Genomic DNA, 25,782 nt, shown 5'->3' on the forward strand with positions numbered 1-25,782 from the left:
TTCACCTAAAAGAACAAATATTTAACTACTTTTTTGATAAAAAACTAATTAATACAGTAAAAGGTTTTTAACTGAGAAGTTAATATACAAACTGATTTTTCTGTAACTTTAGGTGAGCAGGGTTTTTTAATTTCAAAAAATGTTTTTAAAAAATCTGTACTACCTTTTCCATACCCTAACCACCAAGATGACCATCTGAGAACATAATTATAGCAACTTATCCCATCTCCTCAATTCAGAATTTTAGCTTTAATACATTTGAACAAAGTGCTCTTCAATCATAACATACCAACTTCAATAGGAAAAAGCTCTTGAGCCACTCAGCCTCCGATATTTTCAATCTGTTTTGCCAAAGTAAACTAAGAAAGTTTTACTGAATAGAAAAATATTCATTCATGAGACATAAGAATATGATCACTGAACTCCGTAGCATGTAAACTAATCCGTGAAGTGACCTAACAATGTGCCCATTAATCCATGCCCGTACCGACAGGCTCTTGAACTAGTCTCAAATTACAAACAACTTTTAACTGGAATTGATGTCGAGCAAATTATCAATTTATTAAACCAGATTTCTTCTATCCTAAATAAAAGGAACTTGCCAATTTATAAATCAGCTCAATCTGCTACTTATCAAGAGACTTAATAAAACAAGAGACTCCCTAAAATTCTTTGTATAAACCTGTATTTTCTAAATGTATTAAGAGTTGCCTATCATATCTTCTCTTCCCTTGTGACTTTTTAATGTTTTATATGATACAACATTCATTTGGTGCCCCTAACAGGCACCAAAAGAGATTCATGCCATTATCATGAATGTTTTAGACTATGGAACCAACTTTCTAACAGAACAGAAATCAACAAAGGTCTTACTGTTGAGCTTTCTAAACAAAAATGTTTTTTCGCCAATTAAGTTGAGACTCCCTTAGTAGTTAAAGATTCACAAATCCACTCTCAATATATACTAATTACAACAAAAGTAATGGACTAGGAGACAGCAGAGAAACTATGTTTCATTTTTTACAAAATGAAGCATATACAGATGGTTTAAAAAAAAAAAAAAAAGAAGACATTAAAGGTAAACTTACAGCCAAGAAAAAAGGACATAAGAGGAAACCATCAAGAAAGGGGTGTGAATTAACAAAATAAACTTCTACCCAGAAGTATATCACAAGGTTCCTTATCAAAATGGTAGATTTGAACCTGGTCACTCATAGGGTTTTATTAATTCTGAAACCTCTTCTATCCAACTTTTAAAAGAAGTTTTTGGAGGAAAAGCAGAAAAAGTTGAACAGAGAAGAGTCCAGCTCTGCTGCCAACTTCTATAATCCACAACACATACAAAGAACTCACAAACCAGTTATAAGTATCATGTATTTTCTGGGCCTCACTTATTCATTTATAAATAAAGAGTTAGACCAAATGATCTTTAAAACCATTTTCCAATATGAAGTTTTAAGATTTTTACCACATATTAAAGAAAACACTGTTACTATCTAAATGGCAGATACTGGGATCCTACAGGCTAACTCCTCCCAACTAGAATGGCAATGCCACTACCATTTGGGAAAGGAAAAATTGTCAACTTATGTCTTTGAATTAGGTTACTATATAACGTATGATGACTCTTAAATATAACCCAAATGCTAACAGACACCACAAACTAGGTCAAAGAGCAAAGACACAACTAATATCATATTTAACTAGATTTGTCTATCCACATAAAATCAAAGAATATCATGCAAGAAGTCAGAATGGCAGCATGGACAGGGAATGCTTTGCCCATCAAAAGATCTATAGCCCTCCCATTTATAGAAAAGAATTCTGAAAGCCATTAAATGTTATTTCCATTGAAAATTATCTATCGAAAAACTACTATTAGTCTAGAATTTCAAGACATTCTAGATATTTTCTTGGTGAGAATGATAAAAATTTTTGTTTTCTTATTTTAACACAGGCTTTCAAGGATCAAGTAAAATAGTTCATACAGTGCTAATATTTTGTTTATAATGCTTTGACAATAGGAGAACAAATTTCATCTGTAAAAAACAATGGCCAAATTATTCCCAAAGTCATATATAATATCATATAATTCAAAATATATAAATCTGAAGTTGCTCTTAATAGGTTACCTTCAATTTGCCTAGCAAGTTATCCACTCATTTCATGAAAATCTATCTCCCATGCCTCAAGGGGGTTCCCACAGAGAAGCATAATAAAGAATAAACCAAAAGTGGCCAGAGAAGAGTTCATAAAGAGATCTATTGCATAAGCCATTTCCTATTTAGTGTAAGGGAAAGGGAAGGATGTACAAAAAAATCCAGTATTTAAGACCATCCTCTACATGCAAAGAGGCAAGGGGAAGCTAGTCTCTTTAACAAACAAAACTTAAGGCACCATGAGCTTAATTGGCCATACCTGAAGGAGACCTTGTGGGACTTCGTACTCTGACTTCTTCATCTGAGCCAAAACCTAAGAACTGCTCATCCTACAACAAAGGAAAATTATTTTAAAATCAGAAACCAAAATATGAATGTGAAAAAAATCCCAAAGAAATTCCCAGAGGAGACATAAATGAATTTGAAAAATTAGCCTCTACATATTAATCATCATCATTCACATGGATATTTAAAATAACTAACATTGAGATAAATGGACCTAGCCATACAGCTTTATTACAGATATATAGGTGCTGTGTAGTAACTGAACAATGCACTGAAATCTCATCTTTGATGCACAGTACACAGGGGACAGTCGTAAGTTTCAAACCATAGATACAGCCCAAAACAATTAAAGAACAACTTTAATTCAAGTAAGCAAATCAGTATAATGGCAGAAATGTACAGCCCCAATAAAAAAAAATCTTCTCAACAAGTAGTTAAGTCTACAGACATATAAGGAATAACATAAACAATAACATAATCTCTTGTCTACTAAATATTAATAGAGACTGAAATTGCCATATCGTCAGTTCCTTAACTCAGGAATTGACATTTAGATGTGATTTCTGTATATTTGAGATCCAAAGATTCTCTCAACATGCATTTTATGGCATCATTTTTTAATGCCCTGTGATAAGAGACTTAATGGTGGGCAGCAGCATCTGTGAAAAAGATCATGAATTGACCACATAAAGGGTGAAATTCATTCAAGAATAATTTAGGGAAGCATCTTATTTTCAGTTATCAAAAAAGGCAAAAACTTCTCCTTACTTCTAACTTTTAACCTGTTCTTTAAAAAAATAACAAGGATTGAACCTCTTTGGACAAGCTCTCAGAAAAGATGGTCTATTTAAACAAATTTATTAATAGAAATTCACTGATTCAGAGACTAAGAGTTCTTTCCAGAGAGAGATGAGATAGAATTTCAGATACCAGAAACAAAATCTACACAAAAGCAGAACAAAATAAGGAATGCAGGATATTTTCTTGAACTTCCAATATATACCGATAAGCCCTAAACTAAGTTCCAACAATTAAAGTCCCAAATTTTCCTCTTGGGAGCAACAATCACACATATATAAACATCTGTGGGTTTTCTAAAGCGTTGTTTCCCTAGTTAGCTTAAAACGAATCCTGTGCTAATCTGTTTAACCATTTATTAACCAGGAATATGTGAAAAGATATGTGCAATCCTTTTAGACAAATTAGCAAGTCCAGCTCTTAAATGTAAATGCTTTTGAGGAGCAAAATGAGGCCAAGACTTTGGATACTATGCAACTAAGAGACAATTATTAGACTCTAAAAAAGGTTTTTCCTCTTAAGTTGCTAAAATTATTATTTAATTAAGAAAAAACTGAAATTATCCTCTTCAAAGAAATTTCTTTGTATTGTAATTCTAAGAATTAAAACTAAATTTAAGAAATACATGCCAGAGTACTTTTTACACAGTCTCTTCTTTCATTAACAAATAAAATGTAAATTTTTATTGTGAACATTTGTGAATAAAAAAAATCTATCTCTTCATTTTAAAATAAGTGAGGACAACATCAGACATGTGAGGCTAACCCCAAATAAATTTCTGGAATGATTTTCAGGGTTTACACTTGTAGACTACAACATTACAAAAAAAAGAAGCCCAAACTCACAAGACACAATTCAAAAATCTTACCACAATAATGGAAGTTCCATATGGTTAATTGTTTAAATGTGCTTTTCAGCAGAAGAAAAAAAAAAGACATTTAAAATAGTAATCCTAAAAGGTACTTTGAGAAAAGAGCAGATAAATAAAATAGACTTTGGTAAATGGCCATAAAAAAAAAAATCAAAAATCAAAATATTACAGTCTTAGAATTTTAGAAGAGGCAGTCCAATCCTCCCATTTGTTGGCGTATGACACCAATGATAGTAAAGAACAGGTCTGAGGTCTTAGTTCTAGCACATACAGGCTGTGTAATATTAGACAAGTCACAATTTTTATTTATTTACTGGAGTGTTTAATGAGTAAATGAAATAAATTATGTAATTTAGGTAAAATCACTAAGAAAACTGTAAGGCAACATCCATACTACAGTTCTCTTATTGATGTGGTTTTAGAAACCGAAGCTCTGAGGGGACAAATGACTTGCCCAAGCTCATAGAGTTAGTTACAAAGACCTTCCTATCATGATAGTTATAATTTAAAACCAGAAATAATCAAATCATCTACACTACAAAATTTGCTATTCTTTCAAGTAATAAGATGCCCATTTTTCAGATCCTTAAAATTTCTGATTTAATTCATTCTTTTCCTGCATTATCCTCATGGAACAAGCTGCTAATGTATGCATTTCACAAAGCCATCTGGGGATTTTCCAACATTCACCAGGGGACTCCATTCCTAAATGCATGAATTGTATGCTCTACGTGCTGCAATGACAGATAGTTCTAGCAACTTCTAACCAACAGAAGTAACCAAAAGGCGAAGTAATGAAAGATTATTAATCTTTAAAAGAAATGTAAGAGATTCATATTGCTATGTTCATTATCAGCAACCTGAGTGAGTCTCTTCTACATTTCAAACTTTCACAAAATGTAACTCTACAATCCTAATTTCAATATGCTCCAGAACAGAGTACTACTGAGCTGTCAAGCAGCAGTTCAACTAACTCTGTCAATGTTTAAAGTTTGCCAGTATTGTAATTTCCAAAATGACAAAAAGTATTAATTCTTTCCTTATGGTCTGAATAGTTGGAATAATAATTAGTAGTCAAAAACTACTATACTACCACCCAAAAACTTTCTTTTCATTTGAAATATAGACTGACTTCTTGAAGCATGCTTTAAATAAAATAAGGACCCATTGTTTAAATAATCCAGTTTAACCAAAAACAAAAGCCATCATTACTATGCTAAAGAGCTCTCTCTAGTTTCCTAACTCTGAACTTCCAATTACATGTAAGAGGCCTAAGAAAATTTAAGGAAACTCAAGAAAGCACTGGGAAAGAACTACTGCAAGAGGGTGCTGCAACTGAAGTCTTTGGAGCCCCTCATCTCGCTCTCATCGCCCCCTTTAAACACATGGGGTTCCTGGAAAATTCAGTAAACAAGGTAACAGGTAACAGTGCGGGGATTCGGAAGGATTTAAGAATTCCCTAGAAATCAAAGATTAAGGCAAAATATCTACAAAAGACAACAAAAGGAGCCACAATTAAATCCATGTTTGGCACTGTGGCAATCATCATAAGCCTGGACACCCTCAAGAGAGGGTACTGGAGACACCATGCTACACATGACCAAGTCTTCCCAGAAACTGGGCCCAAACAGCCATTCATCACATAATTTTCCTTCTAACACCACTTTCTTTGACAGCACACCATTCAAAGATAGAGTATATGCAAATGTCTTCCAAACAATGATGTCTTTGGAGACTAATCTCCAAGATTTTAACACTTTCTTACCTCCCTGCCAAGTTGAGCATTATAAAATACTATTAAATATTTAGCTTTCAGGGGTTAAGAATGCAATGAAGCTACCTAGTATCATTTCCAATGTGAAATCTAATTGTAAAAATAATAAATGTATAGAATTTCTTTATCATCCCTACCCCTAACTCAAGGGTAACCAGCTACTTAAGAACTTCCAAGCATATCTTTTACTAGTAAATTCTACTTTACTCATAAATATCTTTAAATTTGAGGATTTTTATTTTATGCAGAATTTTAATTCTTTAGTAGTCATATTTGTAAATGATGAAGCAACAAAAATATTTTTTCCACAAGAGAACCTAAGCAAACTCAAAATAAATATTAAAGAACAATAACGTTTACATATAAAATATAACGAAAACATTTTAGAAAAATACATGAAATTCTGTGTTTCAAAAAAATTATGTACTACTAGGACAACTTTTCAAACAAAGCACTATTTTTTTTACTTGTTCATTCATTCAAAAACCATTTATATGTTGGCCAAGTAGAACAGTTATGCTATCTTTTCCAGATGCAAAGATGAGTAAGACAAGATTTCTGCTCCCAAGAAGTATCTAAGGGAAACAGGCAGGTGCACAATTTCAGCCTTCCTTTCAAAAACCAGTCACATTAAAATGTTAGTGAAGGATAAAATACTATGTAATTCATATTCTGAAATTTAAAATTTACTTAAATCTCGAAGATTCATTCATCCTCTTATGTTAGTATTTGGTTTATGACAAAATATTCAACAAATTTCAAAATTCTTCCAAAGGATGACAATACATACATATATCTCCATCCCTCGGTATTATAACTATGCACCACTCCAGCCTTAGAAATCAAAGTTTAGGGAATAGAGACCTAAATCATCTGCAATGATTAGATGTGATACAGTTCCTAACACTAACAGTGACCTGATAAACTTTCAACTGAGACCTCAATTCCTTTTCCTCCCTACTCCCAACTAAAATACAAAGATTTTAGCTCCTTCCACAAATTCTTCCCAATCTATCACAATCAATTCAAATTTCTTCAGCTACAAAGGTTTATTAATCAATCAATTTTAAGTAACATCAATAACCATACACAGTTATCAAAATCACTGATACTGGTTGAAACTGTTTTGGAGGCTTCTAATTTTTGGTATCATTATATGGTTCCATCATAAGAGGAGGCCACAGGAAAACTAAAAAATTACTAAGAACAACCAAATAAGATGAAGAAACATCAAAGAGACATATTGTGCATCTCAGCAGCTCTAGCTAAAAAAGAGTAACACTTCTTTGCGAATTTGTTCCAGTTAGCTATCACCTCTGCTGGAATATTTCCCTTTGTGTCTACTGCTACGGGCTTTAAAATACTAAGGTTTTGATGCTGCATTTTAAAGACATGCACACATGATTACTAGTCTTTAATTAGCATAGGGATTTTTAAAAATGTGTTTACACGTTTGCACCCTCTAGAGTGTTCACTCTTTGAGGCAAAGACAGTTTACTTATTCGATTTTGTATTCCTAGTATCTGGCACAAATTTGGCACTCAATAAGTGTTTGAAAGATAAAAATAAAGGAAATGCAATAAATTAACTGTTTAATAAATATTAAGTATCTACTGCAGTAACAGCACTATAGTAGAAAACACTGGTGGACTCCAAAGAATCAGACATTACGATTCTTTTAAGAATGCATGAGGAGAATGTCTTCAAACTGGTAGGACAGACTAAATCCATTCATTCATTCATTCATTTATTCATTCAAAATATATGTGAGCCCATTTTTGGGTTAAGGGATGAAGATGAGGGTAAAAGACAACTTCTACCTTGAAGGAAGAGATGAATAAATTAATGTTATAAAGTACGTTGCCTGCTATGTTAGAAGGATTGAATATGGAAGCACCGCAAAAAGGCAACTAATCCAGTCAAAGAGAAAGGGTCAGGAAAGCCACTGCAGAAAGGATAAAAACTTAATCTAACTTTTGAAGGAAGGTTAATCAGGATGGGAGGAGATATTGCTGGCAGAGAGAATAACATATACAAACGCACAGAGGTACAAAACAGCATGGCATAGAGTGAAGTTACATAATAGTTCAGTATGGCTGAGGCCCTAGCTGATGTGGAAAAGGGGAATAAGGTATTGAGAGAAAAAAAAAGCAGAGGCAGATCATGAAAGGTCTTAAATGCCTTCATAAGTTTGAAGTCTACCTTTAAGGAAGTATGGGCCTCATCCTGAAGGATATAGTTCATCAGTGATACTTTCAGGCAGGAAAGAAACATGATTAGATTTATATTTTCAAAAGATTACTATGACAGCCATTGGTAGGTAGAGACTGCCTTTAAAACCAGAGGCAGGAAGAACAGTTAGTTATAAAACGACTACAGTGATACTGGGTATTGAGGAAAAAGGGCAGGTTCCCTAAACAATTAGGAGGCAAAATGAACAAAGTTTTGATAAAAAAGGGTTAAGAGAATGGAAAGAATTAATAAAGACCTGCAGGTATTTGGCTAAGGTTAATTACGTTTATGGTGATATTCCAAGATTAAGAATCCATGTGAATCTGAAATGCCTATCCGAGTTGTCTATAAGCTATAATGATATAAAACGTATCTAACGCAATGAATAAATAAATGCTGAAACTATACATATGAATGCAATCACTCAGGAAGAGAACAATGAGAAAAGGAGGATCAATAGCAGATCCCTGAGGAAAACCTACACTCAACAATGTCCAGGGGAAAGGGAAACAAAAGGAGATAGAGATGGAACGGCCAAGGAAGATCACACATGGTTAAGTATAAAATAGTCAAGGGAAGAATACACATCAAGGGATGGTCAAGTTGGGTAAGGACTGAAACTTTTATAGCGAAATATCAAAACTGAGAGGTCACCTGGGGCCTTACCAAGGACAATTTCAATGCCATGTTAGAGGCAGGAGAGGCCAAAGTACAGTGGGTGAGGTGTCATTAGAAAGTGACAAAATGGAAATAAGTACAGACTACTTTGGAAAACACCGTTATATGGGGAAGGGGAGATAGGGCACAAGGTAGGGAAAGACCAGCGTAGGAGGATTCTTTTTTTAGTTGAATATGTTTATATGCTGAATATGTTTATATGTTTACACAGCGGCAGGGAAGAGATTGATAATCCTCAAAGCAGAGCAGTAATGGAAAAGGGACAGGGAGGAGGGGTCGGCACTAGGAGGGAATACATACAAAGCACGAAGGAGGGAAATTCTCTTTCATTAGGAAAGAGGCTAAGTATGGATTTAGCTGCAGAAAAGTTCATAGACAGGAGTAAGCTTAGAAATTCCTCTGAAATCACAAGCAAAGCATTGTATGAGCATCTGTCAGGTGAGAAACAAGATTCCTTCAGATCCTTGAAGAAGCTCACAACTTACAAAAGTGTTTTAAAACACAGCTCTGAAGGAAATAAATCCTGTACAATGACAGATTAAGAATAAATTTAGGGAGGGGGGAATAATGGAGAGTAAAAAATCAGATGCCAGGATTAGTAAAAACTGATCTGCTAGGAAAGGGGTAGCCACTGCAGGGTCAAGATAAAAGACAAATGAGTTATCAGAGCCTTTTTAATTCTTGAATGGCATGGCCAAAGCTGATATAGTAAGCAGCAGGGAGCTGCCACTGATTCTCAAATGTAGAAAAGGCATAACTGTGTTTGAAGTTTATTCTAGAAATGACACACACACACACACACACACACACACACACACACACACGCACATACACGAGAAATCAGAATAAGAGACTGAATAAAAGGAGATCAGATAGCAGTCTAGTCATAATTCAAATGTGATTGGCATTCAATCATTCAGCAAATATTTACTGAGTATAGCCAGGCACTGTTTTAGACTCCAAAGATACACAGGTGAAGAACTGACAAAATCCCTGCCCCATGAAGCAACAATCTAGTGGAAACCGAAAATAAACATAACAAATAACTAGGGCAATAAGAATTAACGTGGGTTCACTGTGGGGATGATTTTCACTAAAGTGGTCAGGAAAGGCTTCTGTAAAGTGATGGTTTACTAAGGACTGGCAAGAAGCTATGGACCACAGGCCAAATCTGGCCTGCCACCTATTTTTGTTCAATCCATGAGGTAAGAATGGTTTTTAATATTTTTAAGTGGTTAAAAAAACAGAAGAATATTTCATGCACATAAAAATTACATTAAAATCATATTTCAGTGTCCATAAAGTTGTATTAAAATACAGTCACACTCATTCATTTGTGTGTTGTCTCTGGCTGCTTTTGCACTACAACAGCAGAGTTGTCATTTGTTAAACTGAGACAATGTGGCCCTTTACAAAAATCTTGCTGAACCCTGCTTTATATCTAAATAATAATAAAAAGACAGAAATATAAAGATCTAGTTAGAGTAGTATTCTAGTTTGATAGTATATGTCCAGAGACACCAACAAACATGGTATATATGACAAAGAGAAAGACCTGTGTGGCTCTGCAGTGGAACAAGTGAGAATGGTGTTGGAGAAGCAGACCTGACAAGAGGCCAGATCATGCACGGCTTTGTTGACTATAGAAAGGTATTTGGATTTATTTCGGGGTGGGAGGGTACCAAAAGGTTTAAACAGAGGAAATAAAACTTGATTTACATTTGGAGTACATAACTGCTGTTTGAAGAACAACTTTTAGTGAAGTAAGAACACAAGCAAGAAGATGACAAAGTAGTCCAGCCGAAAGATTATAAATGGAGATTCGGGGGTAGAACTTATGAGAGGAACCTGAATTAAAAGTATTTTGGAGGTAGTGCAGAATTTGCTGATGGGTTATTTGGAATGTAAATAAAAGAAAAACCAAGGATATCTCTTAAAATGTAGGGTCTGAGCAACTGAATAAGTAGCAAAGTCATTCCAACACCAGGAGAAAAAAGAAAATCAAGACTTTTTGGGACATGGTAAGTGTTAAGATATCTACTAGATATCTAAAAACTTCAATGCATATGTGTTTCCTTGTCTGCGAATAATGGCCACCTCAGAGGGTGGTCAAAATTAGGTGAGATAACACATTTGAAGTACTCAGAATACTGCCTGGCCCACAAACACTCAATAAATGCTAACCACTCATTATTATCCAAATGGAAATGTCAAATAGGCAGTTGTTTATACAAGTCTGGGACTCCAAGTAGTAGTCAGGGTTAGAGACAAAGATTTAGTAGTCCTCAACATACAGATGAAATCATCCAGGAAAAGTGTGTATATTAGAGAGGTAACCAAAGGTAGTTTCCTAGGTTACTCCAACATTCAAGAAAGCAGAGGAGGGAAGCCATACAGAATACTGAAAATGAATTAACTAATGAGTTAAGAAAAAAATTGGTTGAATATAGAGTTACAGAATGCAAAAAGAGTGTTTCAAGAAGGAAGAGGTCAGCTGGGTCAAATGCTGCCCAAATGTTTAACAGGATGACTGAAAATTATGTATTAATCTGGCAAAAGAGAGATCTTTGAGGGCTTTGATATTTCAGTAATTACAGAGATAAAAGCTCAATTGCAGTGGTTGAGGGAGGGATACGAGGTGAGGAGAGACAGCACTTTCAAGGAGTTTTGTTGTGAAAGGGAGTAGAGAATTAGTAGCTAAAGAGGACATGGGGGTCAAGAGTTTTTTAAAGGCTATATTAAGACCATTTTTTATGTTGATGAGAACAAGCCAGCCGGTTGAGAGAGAAACTGCCTGAGAGAGAAACTGCCGAAGAGAGGACAACTGCAGGAACAACCCTGAGTAGAGAAGGATGGAATCCAGAGTACAAGTAGAGAGTGGTACTTTGATTGTAGCAGGCAGCAGAAGATATGGTGGTACTTAAGTTCCCCAGTAACAGGAAGAAAAAAGGCTATTAAATAGCTTGAAAATATTAAAAAAAATCTTAATTCATATATTACACTTGGTGTTACCACCACTGAAGAATCAGTAAATCAGTAAATAAAGAATACTTGAAATGCTCCAAAGAACTGCGTTAATATTAGTTTTGAGAGCTTCAGCCTTCAAATTACCAATTTCCAAATAAGTATTGTAATTTTAGTACTACTATTCATGCTATATTTTAATCTGAGCTCAGGAAAGAAAAATTAAATAGTAAATTCCATGAAGGAAAGGACTTGTTCAATGCCAATGCCCCAGCCCTTGGTCATATGCCTGGTACATAAAAGATGTTCTCTGACAAATGAATTAGATTTTACAATCTCTCTACATTTTTTATTTTGTAAAGTGCTATATTCAGGGAGAAGATGAGCCTCTTTGCAAGCACTTTTTCACTGTAACAGAAGAAAATATAGTGACACCTGTAAATCATTTACAAAAAGTGGAATTAACAGTAACACTGTTGAATCTATAAGTATAATATACCCAAACACAGTCAAATATGCAGACATCAAGAGACAAACTTCTTAAGCCAAGATGGTTTCTGAAACCCAGGAAAGTATGCAGTTATTAAACTAACATCATAGTCTCATACCAACAGATTGGCAGGGGCAGAGTCAACAACAAATTCTCTGTTATTGGTGCATCAAAGAGAACAATGGTTGTTTGAATGCAAAACATATAGGAAGAGATTTAAATTTTTAAATATAATCTCTGCCTGATATTGAGAAATGTTAACTCAAAAAGTCGAGGATTAAACAATGCAAAGACAATACACTGTTCTTCAATAACAATAGTTAGTAAAATTTTCACCCGCACAAGAATGAAATCAGTTTTCAAATATTTAATTCAATTCTTCTAAGCAACTGTCACCTAAGAAACACAAATGCTACCCACTTTGTAATCAGAGAAAGTAGTACCTCCTCATCCTCAATCTATGTCAACAAGAACAAGAAGCAAAGATGTTCAAAACAGCTAAACACATGAGACAGGTGAACTCCACCCATCCTGCTTCAGAAAGAGGTAGCCATAAAGTAGTTCACTTGTCTTAAAAAAAAAAAAAAAAAAAGCAAAACAAACTTACTATTTCAGATAGTAAGCTATACAGGTTCTTGGCAATGCCCCAAATTACTTTGCAGGATCTTAAAAACAACAAAATATCAAGAAAGGTATAGTTCTAGATGCCTAGATTCCAAGCCTAAACTGTTTTACCTGCTTGCTGCAGAAGAAATGATAGATATACTGTAGAAAATAAGTTAATCATCACAATCACAAGGTTTATTCTTCTCTGTTTAATAGGAAAGTACAAAATGACCAGATCCACCTGAAGAGGCTGGAAAAATTAAACAAAAAACAACATTGTTTTCAGGGATGGTGCTTTTTATTTAAGAGATTTTGGTCCTCCAGATGCCAACTTTAAGTAGTTAACTTCAGTTTGCGCTATATGCTCATTCAACTACAAGTTTCTACTATATATCTCAATTTTTTTTCTTCCAGCTTATTGTTCTTATCTTGGTGCAAAACTCAGGTTGCATCTTACCTTCTGCGAAGATGGGCTGTTGAAAGACCAACAGCAACGAAAGTAACACTGAGGAATTCACAATGTCCTCTCTAAATAGGTAAATAGTGTTATCTCTCCATAGTTATCTGAAGGAGCAATGGTTAAGTTAAATGACAAAGTGAAAGTGAAGATTTTCTTTAGCAAAAAAAAAAAAAAAAAAAAAAAAAAAGCTGCCTAGTCAGCCAACACAATTTTGCCCTAGTATTTTTTAGGAGTTAATATTCAATATATGAGTTGAGAAGTTTTATGTCAATATCTTGAAAAACCAATAAACTCTCTTCTGATTATCAAATCACATTTGGAAGTTTGCCATCACATTCTGAGAAGCCTACATTATGTTGCATTAACCTATTAAACAAAAAAAGTCCCTGGTATTTTTTTATTACACCAACACTAGTTTCACAAGTAAAATAAAGAAACATGAGAATCAGTCTTTGCTTCTATAATCTCTTGCTTTCTGAACTGATACCTGTATGACTAGCAATTAAAAGTTATAAGAAAAAAATGACTGTCTTGTATTTCCAATTTCCAGAGTTTCTCAAATGACACCCAAGTTTATATACGATTAGGGAATCAAACTACCTACCCATCACTTTGCTACCACTTGCAGAATCCCTGCAACAATCCAGCTTCACTTTTGAACTCCTGTCATTTTATGAGACTGGGTAAGAATAGATAGCATTTACTATATAAAACTTAGAAAATATTCATTATATGTAAATAATCTTAAATAAACCAAGTATCGATTCACCTAAAAGAAGGAATTTATACACAATTCCAGTACTAAATTCAAGTCCTAAAGCTTCACTAACCCAATCAAGGTTTTAGCATTATTAAGAGCTAGTAGGAAAACGAGCAGTATTAATATCAATCTGCTCAGACTTTTGGTAATCTATATGAATAATCCCAATTCACGGTTTTCATTCTGACTATACAGGAAATGCTTTCTGCAACCCAACCTATCTAAAAGGTTTCATTCTGAGTAACGCAAGCCCTCCACACAGCCTCAAAAGCCAAGGGTCAGAGGCCTTTGTAATCCTCATTCACATGAAGCCAACTTACTTTAGATTGAGAAGGATTTACAAAGCACTTGTTAATAATACAGCCACAAGCAGTGATAACCATAACAAGCAATATTCTGAAGCATATCTCTTTAAAACACAACTAAAAATGGACATAAAAGCTATAAATACCTGTTTCCAATATTGAGACCACACCTACTGTTTTCCCTGGTTTCTCTTAATATTTAGGATTTCTCTCTTAGCTCCATCTACTAAATTTTTATTCTCCTATAAAACAACTATAAAATCATTTCACAAAGACATTTCTCTGGAGTTTACTACTGAAAGTTAATTATTGCCATAAATTGAGAATTCAAATCAAACACTTCCTAGGGAGCCAATGAGGCCCTAGGATCCCTTGGGGAATATTAAAAAATATAAAACATGATCCATATCCTCTAGGATCTGAGTAAAAATATACTTATTGATTCACAGAATGAGAAGGTAGCTTGAGAGGTCATTTTATACATATATATGCAGGACTGCACTTAAAATTCATCTCCAGAAACGATCATAATATTATTTTGGTAACCTTTTTACCATCACTATAATGACAACCATCATTAGCAACAAGTTCTTTACATGCCTACCCTTTGCTTCGGTTTAAAACTATTTCTTTTATTCTAGTATCAGCGGAGCCGGAAAACAGCTGGTTACCATTCCTAATAATGGATCCATTCATGTTTTTTGAAGTTATTAAGTTGCCTCTCAACCTTTCATTCTCCCAACCTTTCCTCATAGGACTGACTTCCAATCATATAATCATCTATCTTTTGAGTCTCCTCAGAATCGTCTCCAAGGTCTCCTCATCCCTTTAAGTTGAGGAACCTAGAAATGGAAACAACACTCAAGTAAGGGGAGAATCAGTGTTAGTATTACCTACACAAAAGATGATGTCATCCCATCAGGATACATCACTTTTAAAACACCAATCAGTACTTTTACAAAATGTCCTCTTAGACTTTCCTCTGTGATACTTAATTTACTTCTTTTTAAAAATTACTCAAAATTATCCTAATAGTCTTGAATGTTAATAGCTTATGTAATATGTCCTTTCAAGGTATTCCTAAAAGTTATAGAAATACCAAATTTTCAATTCAATATTCACTAATAACCTTCTATATGAAAAGTCACCACTGTAAACAATATAATACATAAATGACTTAGAAATATAATACATAAATGACTTTAGGAAATCACAATCTAATGGAGGAAAGACAGACACAATAAAAAGTATTTACGACATAAGGTATCCTAGAGTAAATTCTTTAAGTGTAGCTATAAAGTACAATAAGATAATAAGAAAGAAGTTGAGTTTCAACTAGTGGTATCTGTAAAAGCTTCACAAAAGAGTGGGAATCTGAGCTGAGCCATGAAAGATGAATAAGCCAGAGGCAGGGCAAGACAGGAAAAACTTTAAGGCAAAAAAGAGGCATTAGTAAAGGTATAAAGGCGGGCACATACAGACAGTGGAGAACATCTAATAGATTGGTTGTCAATGTGGAAACATATAAGTTGAAATGTGTGTTCAAGAAAGAATGTTCAAAATGTAGAAATGTAGGCCAACGGGATTATAAAGTGCTGAGAATTGTGAGTCCTATAGTCAGAGAGAAGTCAAAGGGTTTTAAGAGTAAAGTGATATAATCAGATGCGTATTTAAGAAAATCACTGGCAACACTATACAGTGAAAAGGCAGAGAGACCAGTTAAGAGATTATGGTAATAATCCATACAAAGATAATGGAAACTTAAAGCATGACAATAAAAGCAGAAAAACAGGGACAGATTAAAGAAACACTATAAAAATATCATGGGCAAGCTTCAGAAATTGATTAGATGGCATGGGAAGAGAAAGGAGTTGAAGACAGTACAATACAGAGAGGATGAATGAGCTTTTGAATAAATTTGGATTTGAACTCTAGCTCAGCCACTTAACTAGCAATACAACAAGGAAAACTATTTAACTTGTCTGTGCCTCAGTTTCTTCATCTGTAAAAGATGGTGTGTTAGGTACTTTAGCAAACCTTATATTTAAGAGATAAAGCAGAACTCTACTTTCCTTCTTAAGCATACTATCCTCTACTAGTTATTCTTAAACCTTAATCTGTTTTAAACTATTCTACTTCTGGTTATTTTTATTTCTCAAGTTAAGTTCCAACTCTCAGAAACTGTAACCTACAACTTAGCATTTCTTCCATAATTAAACTGTTAATTGCATTGATCTCTGTAGACCAACACTTAACTTTCCCAAAGCCAAAACTTGAGAACAAAATGTCAGTTAGTTACCAAGTATAGACTAATATTATCTGAACCTGGGGGTCAAAAACCCTGAAGAACCTCAGAGTTGTTGTAAGGGATCGCCAAGTATTCATTCACACACATAAAAAGATAAGGAACACTAGAGACCAAGAGTAGTAACTCCCATATAACTGTCTTAGCCTGACAACTATGCAACTCACAGAAGGACTGTATTTCTTGGTATCTTGCCTTCCTATTTATTGCCTTGTTTCTTCTCCTTCCTTTTTGCCTTATCTCTAATTACACTGTAGCTGGACACTAACGGTACCCACTATTACCAAGATGCATGACTGGCTTTCAATTTGGTTCTAGCTTACTAATGAACCTGACACCCAGACCAAAATCAAGAACATTCTAAAGTCAAGATTATAGCACTCAAATAGGTATATATGTATACACATATACACATATACCTCAAAGTAATGAAAATCAGTTATCTTGGTGGAAAAAAAATTATAGCATTATAATTTCAATTATTATTATAATTTTTATCTCTGAATCCTAATAATTAGGGATTCCTAAGTACCAAGCAAAGTGCTAAGTACTTTGCATGCATAATTTCAATTAAGCTTCACAATAATCTTATGCAGCATGATTACTGGTAATTTACAAATGAAGAAACTAAAGCATGGAGAGGTCCAATTTTTCCAAGGTCATTCAGCTAATAAATGGCAGAGTAAAATTTGAACACAGGCAGTCTAATCCAGAGCCCATGGTCTTAACAGATCCTAATTACTATGCTATACTATCTCATACTATTATGGATTAGATAATGAGATTCTCCCCCTCCTTTGTATTTATATATGCATAAATAAAAAATCCTAGCTGGAGAGATTACAAAAGGATTTCCTCATTAACTAAGCTTAAAGAGATGGTTTCACTGCTTATAACGAAAGGCAATAATTTAAGGGCAGTGTTGTATGTTTGTGTTTGATCTAAAAATTAATTAACACTCGTGGATGGACAGAAGTTGAATATAGGCATTTGCAGATATTTATTCCTCTCAGTGTAGATACTTGATTAACTTCTTCCCAGTTTTCAGAACTGAGTACAAAGGAAAGCTTAAAGAAAAAAAATTTCTCCAAAAACCTTCCTCACAAGTAGTATTACTCTCCTAGTTCAAGATAGAAAGCCACAATTACTTTGACACTGTAAAATGAGAAGCAACAATGCTTCAGCAAAGCATGGCTCATAAGGGTTGAATATCTGTAAAACAGTTTGAATAATAGAAATGTTCATAGCTCTCACTATCTAAAGACTTCAAAAAAAATCTACACTCAAATATTCCAACCAAACACAAAATCAGAAATGCAAGAAAACAGACAAAATATATGGAAGAAACTCCAATGTCAGAAATAAATGCCAGTGGAATAGATCCTACCCCTTGGTACCACCACATAAGGCACTGCTGTGGCAATAATTAATTAAAGGTAAGAAATCTGGGGAAATCCCTTCAGTCTACTTGTCAAATAGAGAAACAACTATTCATTTCAAAGAAAGGGGAATTTTCATCCACAGCACAGAAAACTGCCAACTAACTATTGCATTTATATCTTTAACTGTTAAAACTCATTAGGGTAGTATATTCAACAACTAAGAAGTTAAGCCAAGTATGGCCTCTAACAAATTTTGTACTAATCCTACAAGGGGATTTATGTCATCCAAAACAACTACAAATCACACAACAAAATTCTTCTTTCAAAATATCTTAGTCTTTAAAAGCAAATGTCTAGCAGAGGCTACAGCCACATGGTTGGCTTCCCCTGGTGTGTAACCTGACAAGGTACAAAGCTCATTGAAATATTTAACAGTAGTGGTATGGATTTCCTTGGATCCATCAAGAAAAGCAGCTCATCCTTTTTAAAAACATAAAGAACCATTTTATGAGATGTCATTCCGTCAGTCTAAGTGTTAGTGTTTTTCCTTGGGGCTTTCTCAGGGACCTTATTGAGGGGGTAAATGAAAAGACTAACAAAGGACCCCTTTTCTCTCCCTATTCCCAACATAATCCACCTTAGCCACAGGGCCAGTAGTATCCATACTGTCATAAATGCCAGCAATTAGAGAATTAGGCCATAAAACCACCCACTCTGGTAAAAGAGTGCAGGCCTCCAGCTTTATTTAATGCATGCCATAAAGATCCTATACTTCCTTCTTTCAGGCCTTCTTCACAACCAATGAAATGACAATAACAAAAAAAAAAAGTAGCCCTTTGTCTGCCTGCCTCATATTGATGTGATCAATGAAACCATCTGGGTCCAGGTGAAGAATTTAAGATTCTTTTTCCTTAATAAAGACTGTGTTTCCTCTAGCATGCCACACATACAGATCCATTAAAGGATATGCTACGTTTTGAGCACAAACACAATAGAAACCAAAGTGAAACTACATTTTCCAGAAATAATATTTTACCTTATTCTGAAACTACTCTAGAAGCCTAGCCAATCCTTGAACTTCCCAAGAAATACCGAAGCCTACAAGAGTATTCTTAATTAACTCAATAATTTCTAGAACCTCCTGAACTCCTTTGTACTCAAAAAGTTAATCAAATCTCACAGTTAACTTTCATTCAGTCTGTTTTCAAATCTGATACAATTTAGAAGCAATCAATAATTCCACTGTCTTCATAACCTACCAGTCCACAAAGGTCACAAGTCTATGATTTACTCCATATAAGGTTTTATTTATCAAGCTTTAAGCCAATCTAGATAAGACCCAAAAACTTTTTAACAATGAACTACTCTTTAGCTTCCTCTTCCCTACTAGTGCCTATAGGGCTAAGAATCTGATTAAAATGTAGGTACCTCATGTCAGACTCATTAGTAATTTAACCTTTCTTAATACCTGAGAATAACATGCATCCAAAGGGTACCATCCTAGCAACCCTAGAATAAATTCCTCTTAAAGTAGTGATAGTCACAAAGCTTCTCCTCCTCTCTCAAAGGTCTTTGCCACTGGTGCTCTCCACCTTGGCAGAGGAAGAATGGAAAGAGACAAGATATTCACAAGGCCTGACTGAAGGCCTTAGGTTAAATGACAGAAGGAAGCTGAAGTTCTATGCCAACACTAGAGGAATGTGTGCAGGCACAAAGAGATCTTAATTAGGAAACCTATCATTGAAATACATTGAATTCCCAAAAGAGAGAGGCGCTGCAGTATGTGATGCCTCAGATTAAGCAAAACACTACAGCCACCACCCCTAGCCACAGGGCAAGGTAAGTAACAAGTACTGACTCTGCACAGTGGCTCTATAGGACAGCATCAAGAGATGGAAATTGAGTCAGGATGGGAGCGTTTTCTCTTAACTTCCAATCAGAAGATGAATCACTATTTTCTGAATGATTTCCTTACAGGAGCATGTGCCTTAGGATAATTAAATGGAAGGTAAAGAAAGGCACATGTCACATGGTTTTCAGTGAGAGATGAAGTTCTAAAGACTGCATTGCTGATGTTCAGTATGAATCAAAATACTACATTTCAGAGAATATTAACAACTACTCCTTGCAACATAGGTACCATCACTTTGGATTTATATATAGTATACTGAATTTTTCTTTTCATTTAAAAGTTCACACATCTAGAAGAATACGTCACCTAGAATGAAAATAACTTCCCTTTCGGACAGTCAGGAATCCACAACACTGAAAACATGAAACCAAAGTCAGCCAAACAAGAGGGACTCTAAACACCAGACAATGAGTTATATTTTAAAATTTGATCTTCCTTTTTCTTATAATTGAAAATGGCCGACTTCGGCAAAGAACTTTTTCCATACAGTTAAGTCCTTTTATTTTGTCCATATAACGAAAACTTTCCCACCTAGTTGAAATTTCCCTTCCCAATCATAATGCCAGTTAAATGGGCCAATGTATAATCTGATATTAAAAGTTACCAAAGAGGCTCCACGATTCTCTTTAAATAAACTCAGAATAAGAAGTTCTGACCTGACCAAAAAATTAACATAACAGAAAGGAATCAAAATACTGGAGCAGAAAAGAATTCATAAACTAATATTTAACGATCTTGTTATTTTACAGATCAGAAATTTAAGGTTAAAAGTGGACTGCCTAAGAAGGTCCCATAACTGATCAGTGAGATGAGTGTGAGGTGAGTCCATGTCCTCAGACTTCCACTCCAATGCTTCTTCTAATCCACTGTGTTCTCTGCTTCATATTCCTTCTGCCAAGCTCAGGATTAGCTCCAAAGGCAAAGAAGGAGCAACTCCCACTCTTGGCACGCATGCCCAGTGAATAGACAAAAAAAATTTTTTTTAATCACAGACTCTCCAACTACAGGACCATCATCCAAGCACAACCCAAGAGTCTACCTTAGTCCACCTCAACTAAACTGTCATTTCAAATGAAAACAAACACATACCAATGCGGTAATTCAGCTGCAATTTATATCTAATTAAAGTCTGCCATGTTTTATGATCAGAGTGGAAATTTTGCTTTTAACAGTAGAAATTTTTTGAGCTGATAAGGAAGGTAACTGAATTATAAAATTAATAAACAAAGACTAGTTGCTGATAAACAAACCAGTTATGGGGTTTATATTAAAAGAGCCCAAATTCTAGTTGACAGAGAAGATACTATATTATGTTTATTTAGATGGCAAAGTATAGTAGCATTAATACTACCTAAGGCGATCCTCAGAAAAGTGAGGCACTTACACTATGCAGACAGAGAGAAGGCAAAAAAGCAGACCTCTGATTTCTTACAGTGCTCAATAAAATAAAACTTTAATTCCACTTCCTAATTGTCATACAGAAAGCCAAAATAGGAGACCAGAAACATCTATGTTTTTTTAAAAAATCCCATTCTGACAGAATTTGGTCATGAAGAACTCTTACATGTTGTTGCCCAGAGAGATACTCAATATGAGGGAAGTCAGGAACATGTGGTGGTGAAGGACAAATCTCCTACAGCTAAAAGGAGTTTAAACAGGGAAGTGATCTGGAAGTTCTGTCATCTTCCAAACACCTTAACTTACTAGGTTCTATTAAGTATTAACTTACTTTTCTTTTATGAACGAATTATAGTGATTATTCATTTAAAGCAAACCAGAGTAGAAAAAGGCTAAAAACATTCTGGGTCACAAACCTTTTCTTCACAAATCCAGGCAAGACTTGGTAAGAGCTGTGAGTGAATTCTGAAAAACAATCTTCAGAATTCTGTAAGTAAGCCAGCCCAGGGGAACCCTAAACCTCCCTTATGGAACATTATCATTGATTGTAAGCCCCTGCAACAAAATGCTTGGCTTCTACACTGAAAACTACCAGGTCAAAGGATATACTATAGTTTAATACTAAACTATACTATGGTTAGCGCTAACCAAAGCATACTACCAACCCATACTAGACTGTTTCAAGCTACCACATAAAAAGCTTAACAATGGAACAAATAGCCCATTCAAGTTAAATTTAGAAAAAATAATTAAGTTTAATGTAAGGAGTCAACCACTCTTCTCATAATGAAGTACCAGCTACTGTTCAGGTAAAAAACTTTTAAAGAAAAAAAAAAAAACATTAATATGACCTGATTTGAAATAACTGCAATTCCTTGACAGGCTTCATTACATACTACTGCTAAGCAAAATAATGCCAGTGAATAAGAAAATGTTAGCACCTGATTAAAACTTTAAAGGTGATTTGTCAAAGACCAACAGATAAAATATTCTGGTGCCCAGACATTAGGTCCCTGAATCCAGGTGGCTCTCTTTCTCACCAGTCTCTTAAAAAGCTAGGATTGAAAACTATCGGCATAAAACTTTGCTTTTGAATATTGTGATAACAACATTTGAAATGTGAACACTTGGTCCTTCAATGCAAAATACATAATAAGCATGCTAAACAAGAAGAAAATGCTTCTCGGGGTCCTCTTAAAATAGACTAACTTCTCCCAATAGAGACTTTCTTATTATACTCAAATATACATGGGGCTACAATTCTACATATATAACCAGGCAAGTCTCAATTTTGAAAATAAGCAGGTAAATGAAATTTTTTTTTTTTTTTTTTTTTTTTTTTTTGCTGCTGTATCTTTTAAAAAAACAAAATCAACTCACATTTAAGCACCAACTCCATGCAAGTAACCTGAACGGTTCAGTCTTTTTGTCATGTATGAGGCCTTTGGTTCTCCAACTACATGGGATCTGTGTTGTTAGCTTAAAAAATACAGAATTGGCCTTTCAAAAAAAAATAATAATCTACAGCAACCAATAAATAGTCTCAAGCAACCCTGCTGACTGCAGCTGCCTTCTGAAGGCTGGGAAAAGGAGGTGGAGATAGAGCAGAGAGAGGCAGGGAAAAGGGACGCTGCAGCTAGCTACATAGCAAGGAACACGCCCCCATCATGTCCTCCTTGCTCTGTCAGAAGGCGGGCTGTTGTCAGCCTCCTGATCAAGCTGCCTTAGAAAGGATTTAAAAAAGGAGGCAGGAAGACTAACAACTAAAAAATGCCAGCTCCTTGAAAGGAGGGGCCAGGGTCCCTGGAATCTCCTCCCTCCCCATCTTCCCAGGATCTCTGAGTATATCTAAAGGGGTGTCGGGCACAATAGGGGACAAGGGGTTTGCCCAGGATATTTTGTGTGCACCAACGGCAAAGCACGCAGGAAATGCCTGGTTATCTTTCCCTTTCTGTTTCAATCAAGAGCACTCCAGAGCAGCAACCCCCTACCCCCCTTCGCCTCAGCCTCTCACAGCTGCTCTTCCTCCTCCTAGCATCCCTATCCTCTTCACCCCTCCCCTCACAATTCAAACTCCCCCTTCTGCACCCGATGTAAAACAAATGCGCAACGCGACTGGCTAAACCTGAACTCAACTTCCCTTCCCAGTGCAACTTTCCTTTTTGGTGAAGGGGGCTGAATAATATATATCAAAGTACCCCTATTCTCGCCCCTGTACTAATGGGGAAGTGGCAAAGCTCCTGACCCTTCATCCAACTTGGATCCCATTATGAGAATCAGAGAGATAACCCTAACTCCCCCTTCTAAGGAAGAACTTTGCTCCATAACCGCCCCTTTCTCCCAACCTAAAGCAACCATCACCACACACTAAAGTAAAACTGTCCCTTATCTACTCTCCCTATCCTAACCCTGCTTCTCCCACCCCTTCCAAGCCCCAGCCAGGATTGGGCTAGGAAAAGGTGGATCAATAATGAAATGACGGAGAAAAGAAGGGTGGGAGGGAGCTAGGGTTGGAGACTGTCCCGCACAGTGGGTGGGGTAGGAGAGCAGCTGCTTCCCCTGGGAGGATGCTGCCCAAGTCCCCCACAAACACCTCCCCTTACAGGGGCCCCTTCCCCAGAGCTGGAGGGAAAGCCTGCCTCCTCTCCAGGGGGAATGATGGAAAGCTGCTCTTCTCTAAGCCTAGGGAACAGTGGACTATTTTTCCCTTAAAGATGCCACTAATTCTTCATACTAAAGGAGGGAAAGGGTGGAATGAAGGTAGAATTCCCTGCCACCAATAGGCGAGAAACTCTGTAGCTCTGTAAGATGGGGGAAACAGATTGCTGCTGTGTGAGATCACCGTTATTTCAGAGGGAAAGGAGGTAAAAGAAGGCAAGGAAAGTAGATTTTTCCTGGTGGGATAGAGCGGGATGAGGGAGTATCTATCGGCTTGGGGTGGGAGGTGGGGTTGGGGAAAGGGGAGAGGGGGGAGGTGAAGGAAGTGGGAGTGGCTGGTAGTGTATGGACCTGGCCCGAGGATGGGACAAGGTTTCATCAGGTCTTCGAAAGCAAGGTGCTGGAAGGGACGTTGGTCCCCAAAGGTAGAAGAACGTGGCCCTGGACGAGGCCGTCACCCGAAAGATGCCCAAGAGGAAAACTGCCCCAAGAGTAAAACATCTGCCCAGAGAGGGAGGCGGGGATGTGGCGGGATCAGGTCTCTAGGAGGGAGAGAGGGAGGGAGGAATCTTGCTCGGATGAGGTAATCTGTGAAAGGGAGGAGGGGTTCAGTCCCGGGATGGGAAACCCCGGCAAGGGGTCGGTGCCAAGGGATTTGGGCAAGGGTCGGAGGGTGGGGGAGTAAACGCCCTCAGCCAGATGGGTCCAAACCCCGGGGTGGGGGCGTCTGGGGGTCTGAACCATGTATGGGGATCCCAAGATGGGAGGGCCATTTGCCCCGGGTCAGACACCCTAGGATGGTCCCAGAATTGGGATGTTCCACATTCCCGGATGGGGGAGGGGAGGGAGCTCCGCAGAGGGTCGAGACCCCGGACCTGGGGGTTCCTCGCCCCCTTACCTCTCCGCTGCCGCCTCCCCCGCCGCTCTCCCCAAACACCGCCCGGAACCGGCGCAGGTTGGTGCCGATGGCGGCCGAGACCTGCAGCGCCGCGTCGAAGCCCGGGCCCACCCGGAGCAGGGCCGGCCCAGAGGAGGCTGAGGACGATGACGAAGACGAAGACGAGGCGGACGACGAAGAGGCTGCTGAGGCGGCGGCCGCTACCCCTGGAACCCCAGCCCCGCTGCTTCCCGCCGCCGCCGCGGCCGCCACAGCCGGGGGGGAGGGGGGCGCCCCGGGGCCGCCGCTGCTGACCGGGGGCCCGGGGGGAAGCAGCAGGGCCGGGACGCGTTGCCGCGGGGCGCCCCCTAGGCCCCGGCGCCCCCCGCCGCCGCCACCCCCGGTGGTCCCGGGTCGGGCGGGGAAGCGCCACCGACAGCTGTGCGCCATGTTCGCCCCGTGAAGTGAAGCAGCGAGAGGGAGAGGCGACAACACAGGGGGGCGGGGAGGCGAAGGGGGGGGGCGAAGGCCCCGGAACCTGCCTAACCCGCTCGGCACCGCCAGGCGGCCTGCGCCCTGCCGGCCGCCATGCAGAGCGCCGGGCTGCGCCAGCAAGCCCAGCAATCTGGATAGCACGTTCCGGTCTCCGCTCCAGACGCCCGGCCGCGGCTACTCCATTCCGAGGCCCGGGCCGCCCCGCAACCTGGATAACTGCATGCCCCGCCCTCCGGGAGCGGCAGAGCTCGGGAAAAGGAGGGGGGAAGGAAGCCCAGGAGCCCGAAGCGGAGCGCGGGTTCCGGGGAGAGGGGGAGGGGAGCGCGAACTAGGGGAGGATGGAGGCGGAGGGAGCCCGGCCGCCTGCAGCCTC

General features: G+C 37.5%; 1 protein-coding gene across 7 annotated transcripts in view; it reads right to left on the bottom strand.

Moving 5' to 3' along the window:
• KMT2A (lysine methyltransferase 2A) overlaps positions 1-25,401 on the bottom strand; it is a 75,147-nt gene extending 49,746 nt beyond the window's left edge. For 2 of the 7 annotated variants that reach the window (XM_016129312.2, XM_016129309.2), the window contains exons 1-3: positions 24,936-25,401; positions 22,760-22,858; positions 2,419-2,488 (exon numbers count right to left, since the gene is read on the bottom strand). In XM_016129312.2, the coding sequence (XP_015984798.2) occupies positions 2,419-2,488; positions 22,760-22,858; positions 24,936-25,364 (598 nt within the window). In that variant the 5' untranslated portion in view covers positions 25,365-25,401. The remainder of the gene's footprint in view (positions 1-2,418; positions 2,489-22,759; positions 22,859-24,935) is intronic. The other 5 variants (XM_016129311.2, XM_016129310.2, XM_036221831.1 and 2 more) reach the window with 4 other exon arrangements.
• Positions 25,402-25,782: the final 381 nt, after the last annotated feature.

This window comes from Rousettus aegyptiacus, unplaced genomic scaffold (assembly GCF_014176215.1).
Source record: "Rousettus aegyptiacus isolate mRouAeg1 unplaced genomic scaffold, mRouAeg1.p scaffold_m13_p_5, whole genome shotgun sequence".
NCBI lineage: Eukaryota > Metazoa > Chordata > Mammalia > Chiroptera > Pteropodidae > Rousettus > Rousettus aegyptiacus.